This window comes from Panthera pardus, unplaced genomic scaffold (genome assembly GCF_024362965.1).
Source record: "Panthera pardus isolate Hobbes unplaced genomic scaffold, ASM2436296v1 HiC_scaffold_4, whole genome shotgun sequence".
Taxonomy (NCBI): Eukaryota; Metazoa; Chordata; class Mammalia; order Carnivora; family Felidae; genus Panthera; species Panthera pardus.
This window is the reverse complement of record NW_026526969.1, coordinates 17421897-17431076: the sequence shown is the minus strand read 5'-3', so window position 1 is coordinate 17431076 and position 9180 is coordinate 17421897. Positions and strand designations below refer to the sequence as shown.

Sequence of the window (9180 nt, the reverse complement as noted above, 5' to 3'; positions counted from 1 at the left end):
CAGGAGAGGAGACGGGCGAGCCAAGCGGAACAGCCGTCCGTGAGTCACAGTTCCAGAAAACCAGCAAATGGCCCAGCACCTGCTCACCCACCCCCACCTGCACCTGCCAGCATCACCCGGGGTCTTGGCCGCTGCACAGTCAGGGTGGGACCCGCCCAAACTGACCACCCCTCCAGGAGAAAGTGACAGATGTTTGCGCCCGTGGGTTCTGTTCCCCCCCCAACAGATGTCGGGACGTGAAAAATTGGGGTAAATGAAGGGTGGGTGATTCGGTCGGGCCCAAGCTGGGTCCTCGTGGGTGCCAGAGACAGCTGCAGATGCACGTCGGGGACAATTGCCCCAATGCAGCGGGGGCTGCCAAGCCAGGGTGCCTGGGGACAGCTGGACGAGGTGCCGACGCGGGGCTCATTCCTCCGTGAAGCCGCCCGCAGCTGCTGGGAGTTCGGCCAGCCCGTGGGCCTGTGCGCGCCTCGGCTCTGGGCTGTACCGGAGGAGCTGTGGATGGGCCCCCCCAGGACGGGCCCCCCTGCAGGGATTCTGGCTCGTCCGCGGGTCTCTCTGACACCAGCCCCGGTCTTGAGCTGACGGATCCTCTCAGGGAAGCCTCCCTGTCTCCCCTCTCGTCTTTTTCCGGGCTCTTCCTCTCTGGCTCTGGCCACGCGGGGCTCCGTACCAGTCCCTCTGTAACCAGCTTGACTTTTTCTTATATGGTTTTTGGCTTGCAAATGTAGGCGTAGGAGCCCCGTGCCCCGGGCTCCTGGTGTGGGTGAAGGGTTGTTCTGGAGAGACCCTCGTGTGCCGGAGCCATCCTGTGCCTCCCCAGCACGAGCCTCAAGGTTTACAAAACAAGATGCGTTTTTGAGTGGAGTGCCTCCTTGGACCATCAGATGCACCCACATCTAAATACGCGAAAGCCCTAAGATGCCCCCTAATCTAGCTGAAGAGGTAAGTTTGGTGTAAATGACAAGACTTACTCCAAAATGTAAAAAGGGTGCCTTCTAGGAGATTCTGATACAATGTAGGGTTTATTATTATTATTATTATTATTGAAACGAAATTCACATGGCCTCACATTTAAGCATTTTTAAATGTACGGGTCAGTGGCACTCAGCGCGTTCGCACTGCTGAGCCTTCATCACGTCTGTCTAGCTCCAGAATATTTTCGTCATCAAACAAGGGAACTGTGCACAGATTAACAGTCGTTCCCTTTGCCCCCCTGCCCCCTGCCTCCAGCCCCCAGCCCCAGCCAACCACTGATCTACTTTCTGTCTCCAGATTTGCTTGCCCTGGACGTTTCGTGTAAGTGGCCTCAGACAACACGTGGCCTTGTGTGTTTGGTACTCTCACTAAGCATGATATATTTTTTTACTTCTTTTTAACGTTTATTCATTTTTGAGAGAGACAGAGACAGAGTGCGAGCAGGGGAGGGGCAGAGAGAGAGGGAGACGCGGAATCTGAAGCAGGCTCCAGGCTCCCAGCTGTCAGCACGGAGCCCGACGTGGGGCTCGAACCCATGAACTGGGAGATCATGACCTGAGCCGAAGTCGGACGTTTAACCAACTGAGCCACCCAGGCGCCCCTTAGCATGGTATTTTTGAGGTTCATCTAGATTGCAGTAGATGCCGAATAATGTACTTGTGCACTCTTGATTAAATTCAGGCAGAAACAGGCAAGCACGGAGCCCCGCTCTGTGAGGTCCGCTCTCACGTGGGTTCTGGCCCCTCAGACTCGCTGGACTTCTGCAGTCAGCTCCCAGCAAGGCGGGTCCCGGAGGAAATAGAACATGAGCTCCCAGAAGACCTCTCTGATGGCCTCGCCCACCCTGGGTAAACCCGGAGAGGGAGCCTGGAGCCCAGGGAGCTGGATGCTGGACAAGGGCCCTTTTCTGCTCTGCACAATGCCCCATTGTGCCCTTCTCTGGGGAGAACAATGCAACTCGGCCGGGGGAAGCTGAGGACAAAGGGCCCTTTGTGAGGCCTGTCCCCACCTGAAAGCGGCACCCAGGGTCACACCTGATGGCAGGGCTGTCCTTCCGTGCCTTCCGTCCCCTGAGCACCTCCCGCATCCGGGGAATGCCTGGACACTCGAGCGGGCTCAGGGTGAGGGGCGCTAGATTCTCCCTGCTCTCCCAAACAGCTGTGCTGGCCCATCCCAAGCGCAGGACCTGGATGCTGGAGAGGAGAGGTGCATTGTGGGTTCGCCTGGAAGGACCTGGAATAACTGTCCCTCTGATCCCCAAGGATGGGAGCTCTTGGGCACACGCCTCTCCCCTGAGGGCTTGCCAGGATGCAGAAGGTGTTTGTCCCCACCCCCACCCCCGGCCAATCTGTTATATGTCCCACTTCACCCTTAAGCTCCGAAGGGAGGGTTTTTTCATGGCAAGAAAAAAAAAGTGGGGGGCACTTTTTAAAAACCTCACACTATATGATGCATGTATGTGCTATTACCCCAACAATGCAGGTGGGGGGCAGCTAGCTGGAGGCTGAAGAAGGGTTCATGGAGCTCACCCTGCATACGGTAAAGACATAATTAAACAAGCAAGAAAGACTGATCATTTGACCACACAAGTATCAGTAATTTATATTTCAAAACGCTCGGAACGAGAAGTCAAAACAGAACCCCAGGACAAACATTTGCAATCTACGCACAAGAATAGGGTCTTTAATATGTACAGAGCCGCGGAGAATGAGAAACCCACGCGTGCCTTAATGCTTTGCTTCCAAGCACCTCACGGTTTGCCCATTAGCCACTGAAGGTCTAATGCATCCGCTGCCCTGCACCCTCTATCTCCTAAGGGGGACCCAGGAGTCGACGCACTCGGCACACCTCTCTTGCGGAGTGCCTGGGCTGCTCTATCCCCGTAAGCTGGAGTTGCTGGTGTTCTCACCAGGGTTCCGCTTGGGTCACTGGTGGGTAAGTTCCTCTTTCCTGTGAATCCCAGAGCCCCACTTTCCCCAGTGGCTGGAGGTCCAGTCTTGAGAGCTGGTAGGAGTGTGTGGCCGCATAAGGGGGTTTTGCTGACCTGAGCTCGAGGATCCGGCCGGATTTCAGGACGCAGCCGCTTCCTGTGCCGCCCCTCGCTAGCTGTGTGCCTGTCATCCCAACAACATCCTCCTCGGAGAGTGGCGATGAGGGGCTGGGAAAGGGACACCTGTGGGACACCTGACCACACACCCTGAGCCGTGGCAGCCGGGAGCCCTGGGGTGAAGCCACCCCTCCAACCGTTCCTCTGCCGGCATACGACTCCATACACCGCGGGGACGCGTCGAGGGAGCGCGGGACCCACGAGGGGCCTCTGCCGCTCACAGGGACGCTGACCAGGCCCACCCTGGGCCTGGCCAGACCCAAGCTTTCCAACAACCCTAGAGTGAGGGTCCATGAGGGCAGTCGCCTAGGTCCGGAAAGTGCACCGGGAGCTGGTGAATGAGCGAAAGCTCAGCCCCTTTCCGGGAGGAGTACCCTCAGGTGGTCCCAGGTACCCACCCCGGGCCGCGCCCTCTCCGCCGCAGCGCCCCGTGCGCCCTGTGGGGCGCGCGCGCGCCCGGATCTGGAGCGCGCACCCCGCCCCTAAGCGCGGCCAGCCGCGGCCTCCCAGTGTGGGCGGGGCGTCCGGGCCCGAGGCGCTCCCCGCGCACGCGCACTGGCGGCCCCGCGATGGCGGCGCCCGAGGAGACGCTGAGGAGGCGGAAGGCGGGGAACTCGGGCCCCGAGCCCGAGACCCCGCCGGAGTCAGGGCGCGACCCCACAGGCTGCCCGGCCCGCCTCCGCACGGGCACTTTCTGGCTGACCAGGATCGTGCTCCTGAGGGCCCTCGCTTTCATTTACTGTGAGTCCGCGGAGCCCGGGGCTGCGGTCACTGTTGCCCCTGTGCGCACGCGCCTACACCTCCACCGCCCCAGGACGCCCCCAGCCCCGGGACGGTGCCCCCCGCTTCCCTCCCCGGGACGGCCCTCCCCTGACGCCCTTCCCCCCGGCGCACCCCTCCCCCGGGACGTCCCTCCCCTGACACCCTTCCCCCGGCCTGCCTTCCCTGGACACCCCTTCCCCCGGGGCACCCCTCCCCCGGGACGGCCCTTCCCTGACACCCCACCCCTGGGTCGCCTTCCCTGGACACCCCTCCCCGCCCCCCCCGACACCCTTTCCCCGAGATGTCCTCCCCTGAAGCCCCTGCCCTGAAACGCCTCCCCCACGGGGACGCTCCTCCCCTGACGCGCCCCCCCCACCCCCCACCCCCGGGGCTGCCTTCCCTTGACACCCCTCTCTGCCTGGGACACTCCTCCCCTCGGGACGCTCCTCCCCTGACACCCCTCCCTCCCGGACACCCCTCCCGCGAGACGCCCCTCCTCGGGCCGCCTTGACACCCCTCCCCCGGGACACCCCTACCCTGAGACGTCCCTCCCTTGATACCCCTCCCGCCTGGGACACCTCTCCCCAGAGATGTGCCTTCCCTGACACCCCTCTGCCTGGGACACCCCTCCCCACAGGACGCTCCTTACCCAGATCGCCTTCCCTTGACACCCCTCCCCTGACATTCTTGCCTCCTCCGGGACACCCCTCCTCCCCTGACACCCCTCCCCTCCCACACCCCTCCCCTGGGTCACCCCCTCCCCCAGGACGCTCCTCCCCTGACACCCTTTCCTCTGACACTCTTCACCCCAGGACGGTTCCCCGCCCCCACCCCGATGCCTTGCTCCTCTGGGACACCTCTCCCCACGGGAGGCTCTTCCCCCGACACCCCTCTCCCTGGGACGCTCCCCAGGCCCCCAGGACGCTCCTCTCCCCACGCAGCTCCCACAGGCATCCCTTCAGGCGGATACACGGAGCTCCCCCTCCGCACCCCTCCTCCCAGCCGGGATGGGTGAGGTCCGATGGGGTAGAGTTGGAGGAGCAAGAGTGCTGGCAAGTGAGTTCTTACCTGGTCCCCCTTGACCTCTATCCGCACCGGGAGCTGGGTTCCCCAGTTAGCCTGGGCAGTGTTGGGGGGCGCCCACTCCCAGGAGATGGGCCGAGGGGTGCCCCCGCAGAGCTCCCGGCCGCTAGCTGTGCCGGCCCAGTCGCCTGACCTCAATGTTTCCCATGCTGTGCCCCCCACTCAGGAGCCGCACCTAGGCCCCAGGCAGCCCCTGCACAGCCGAGGAGGTCGTGCTGGCCCCGAGGCCTCACTTCTGCTCCCGTGGCTTTGGGGAGGCCTCTGCACTGTGGCAGGTGAAGCCTGAGCCTCCGCCTCACCTGCGGGGTTTGGGAAGATCCACATTTGACCGGGCCCAGAACCGCCCAGCCCTCAGCAGCCCTGCCCCAGGCGCCGAGCACACCTCCCTGCCCCTGTCCCTATACCCAGAAGGGGCACAAGCCATCTGAGCCTGCGGGAAGTGGAGGAGTCTGCACGGGGAGATAGATGCAGGATGAGCCCACACTCAGATTCTCAAACCAGTGTGGGTGTGGGGGGAGAACGGTGGAGACGGGGGGAGTCCCAGACTGAGATGGCCCAGCTGAGCAGACTGGCTCTCTTCCAGGAGGATCCAGAGGGTGCTGGTCCCTGGCCTGGCCCGCCTCCACTGCGCCATGGGCTCTGAGCATCTCGCTCTTCCTTCCCACGGCAGGAACACTGGGGAGTGGGGTGCGCTCTAGGAGGACGAGTCTGGGTTTCCCGTCTCTCGGGGCACAGTGGTGACCCAACACCCTGGGGCGATTTGTGGACCGTGGGGTCGCCAGTGTGCGCGTTCAGCCACGCCTTCCTCTCTTTTAAATTACTATAAAAATAGTTCTTGCTGGCGCTGCTTTATCCTCTACAGGATTAAACAGTCCTTCTGTGTGTTCGAGCTGTCACTTAGCAGAAAGTGGAGACGCTGTTACCCGAGGAAGCTTTAATAGACGTTTAAAAGGGGGCCTGTAACGGTCGGAAAACCCTGGTGGCTTCGCTGGCAGGGAGCACAGCTTGAGAGCACCAGGCTCAGGCTTTCAGATGAGCGGGGCCGCCTTTGATCTCCGTTGGCAGGTCTGTCTTGCAGCGCGAGCGAGGCGGTCCCGAGCTACTGGGTCAGGCCGACGTTTTAAGCCCGGTGCCGAGCACACACCCGCTGGCTTTGACAGAGGCATTTCCCCCCATCTTTTCTCTTATTTGGGGTAGAATCAGTGTTTTCCAGCTGTATGAAGGAACTGGTTTCCCATCTTCCAGGGACGAGGTTCCGTGGCTGAAACGGCCCCGGGCAAATGGGCACCCATCCCGCACTGGTCTTTTTCCAGAAGGTTTCGGTAAAGTTTCCGAAGTCCCAGGGTTTTTCACGATGCCGGTTGCCATGGGGGGCTGTCCACACACTTCACTTGACGCTGAGTTTTATAATAGCTCTTCGGGACCGCTGACCCGCCACAAGGCTAAGTGACTGACCCCTGTCCTGCGCTTCACCCTCTGCACGTTGACGAGAGTGCGTACCGCAGGTCGTTAGCCCACCTGTGAGCTTGCAGGAAGGACACTGTTTTGCTTCTGCTTCTATCCTGTTTCACAGGATTTCCTTGACTCTTTGCCGATTGTCTCTGTCATTGCTTTTTGTCCCCATGGGATATTTTTCCAGCCGTGTCCCCCTCCCTTCCCCCCATCCCCTGCCGCTTCCAGCCCCCTGGTGTGGACACTCAGGATACCAGCCACCCACCCAAGAGGCCCCCGACTCTCTCCTGGTTGTGTTCCCCATTTTTCAGACCTCACGTCACCATCTTTTTTCTTTTTAGTCTCTCTTTTTTGCTGGAATTTACCCCAAACTTTTCAAGAAAGGATTTGGAGGTGAACTTCCTGTGTCTTTCGTACACCCCTGGGAATTACTCATTTGCCTGGCTCTGTGATTCCCAGTCAAAGCAAGTTTTCTCAGAACTTTTTGGATTGATGATGAGAAGTCTTCACATAGTCTGACCCCTGCTCTTTCCCAGATGCCTAACGGGAAACACTTTCATTCTTTCTGCTGACACGCTTCTGGGCTCGAGTGCATGGGGGTTTTCCCTCACAAGCAGTTCTGACATGCTCTCACCCGGCATTATGCAGACCCCCGGGGCTGAGGGCCCAGTCCCACGAGACCACCCCCTCTTCTGATGCCAGTCACAAATCCAGGCTGTCACCTGTGCTTCTGATCCACCGGCTCTAAGTCGGGGTTCTCACCGCCCCCCCCCCTTCTCAGCCTCCATAATTTGCTAGAACGGCTCACAGAACTCAGGGAAACCCTCACTCATGTTTACTGGTCCATCGTCAAGGTTACAACTCTCGGGAACAGGGCTGGAAGAGGCACACAGGGCAAGGGGTGGGGAAGGGGCTCGGAGCCTCCAGGCCCTGCGGGGGGGAGGGGTGGCACCACCCTCCCGGCACCTCCGTGTGTCCTTTCACCTGCCCGGAGGCTCCCGAGCCCCTTCCCTTGGGGTGTTTGTGGAGGCCCCGTGACACAGGTGTGGTTGATGAGATCATCGGTCCTGGGTGATCAGCTCGGTCTCCCACCTGCTAATCACAGGTTGGGTCCCCCGGCCACCAGCCCCCAAGCCCCAAGGGTCACCTGGTTGGTGGGAACCCAGGTCAGGTTGAAAGGGGCTTGACATACACAACAGCAGACGCTCCTCTCGGCCTCCGCACTCGTGAAGTTCCCGACCCCAGGACCAAGGCCAAATCAGCATTTCTTCCTCCCCGGCAGCATCTGAGTAACTTGTGTTTTCCTCTGCAAGTTTTTAGAGTCTCTGCTGCCTTGCCATCTTCACTCTGGGTCCTTGTGATTTATCGGCGTATCTGCATGAGTGTCCCTTGCTCATTCCTTCTCAGGGGACTCTGTGCTCATTCGTTCTGAGACTCCTGCCCTAGTTCTGGGCTGGTCCTCTGACCCTGCCCAGTCTGCTGCCTCTAGGCCCACGTCTGTCTGAACATCCCAGTGGGTCTCAAACGTGCCCCGTTCAGGGACCCCTGCCCCATGAAGCCTCCCCACTTGGCTGGAGAAGCTGCTTCACGAAGCTACGTGAGGGTGTGATGGAGAAGATGTGAACGCCCTGGCCAGCTGAGCGTCCAGAGGGGGCTCTGAGTACCGGGCACAGGGGACTGTCACTTGTGAGCAGACAGCACACCTCCTTAGTTCCACACCCTTACCGGGGAGTCCCTGGAATGACATGTCTTTGAAAATCCTGCTTCTAAAGGGTCTCAAGGCTGGTTTTGGTCCAACTCTAATTCCTGCTTTTGCTTTACCCACTTCATGCTCGTTGTGAACGTGTGGGCACTTGCTCTGTCGGCTTCCCTTACTTCGGTTACATGAGGCAGAGCTCTCCTCTTGCCCCCGAACAACTCAACTCCTTGAGTACCGCGAGGCGTGTCGGAACTTTCTAAAACCGGTAGCGGGGCACCTGGCAGACCCGGTCGGTTGAGCACACGACTCTTGATTTCGCCTCCGGTCGTGGTCCCAGGGTCATGGGATGGAGCCCCACATCCGGCTCCACACTGATCAAAGAGCCTGCTTGGGATTCTCTCGCTCTCTCTGCCCCTCCCCCGCTCACACTCTCTCTTTAAAATAAGAAATAAATAAAGGCAGTAGCTTGTTGCGCTCCTTCTCGGGATGCTTGAGGCCTCACCTGGGCTCTAGCAGCACGGCCGGCGCCCGAGAGCGAGCTGGATGGAGGCAGCGAGGCCGGCATGTGCATCGTGCTTCCAGAACTCTTAGCTGTTCTTTGGAAATTTCGAGGAAGGAAAACGGAACCAAAAGAAATCCCTCATCATTTTGTGTTGTTCCAAGATTTCACTCTTTCTTAAAAAAAAATTTTTTTAACGTTTATTTATTTTTGAGACAGAGAGAGACAGAGCATAAACAGGGGAGGAGCAGAGAGAGAGGGAGACACAGAATCTGAAGCAGGCTCCAGGCTCTGAGCTGTCAGCACAGAGCCCGACGCGGGGCTCGAACCCACGGACCGTGAGATCATGACCTGAGCCGAAGTCGGACGCTTAACCGACCAAGCCACCCAGGCGCCCCCCAAGATTTCACTCTTTCTGAGAGATCACGGAAGCGAGCTCTTCTCTGTCCTCCAGGCTGCTCAGATTCTAACGAGATGCTCCCTTGACTTTACAAGATTCTCCGTGAAACGCCTCCAGGTTGTTTCAGACGCGGGTACCGCCACCGCTTCTGAGCTGTCTACGGCTCCCGCCTGTCAAGAAAAAGCCCTGGGTGTTTCTGT

General features: G+C 59.7%; 1 protein-coding gene across 3 annotated transcripts in view; it reads left to right on the top strand.

The window, feature by feature from the left end:
- The first annotated feature begins 3614 nt into the window (after positions 1 to 3614).
- LMF1 (lipase maturation factor 1) overlaps positions 3615 to 9180 on the top strand; it is an 88201-nt gene continuing 82635 nt past the window's right edge. For 2 of the 3 annotated variants that reach the window (XM_019437314.2, XM_053894190.1), the window contains exon 1: positions 3619 to 3826. In XM_019437314.2, the coding sequence (XP_019292859.2) occupies positions 3655 to 3826 (172 nt within the window). In that variant the 5' untranslated portion in view covers positions 3619 to 3654. Of the gene's footprint in view, positions 3827 to 9180 lie in introns of all 3 variants that reach the window. The other variant, XM_053894191.1, reaches the window with a different exon arrangement.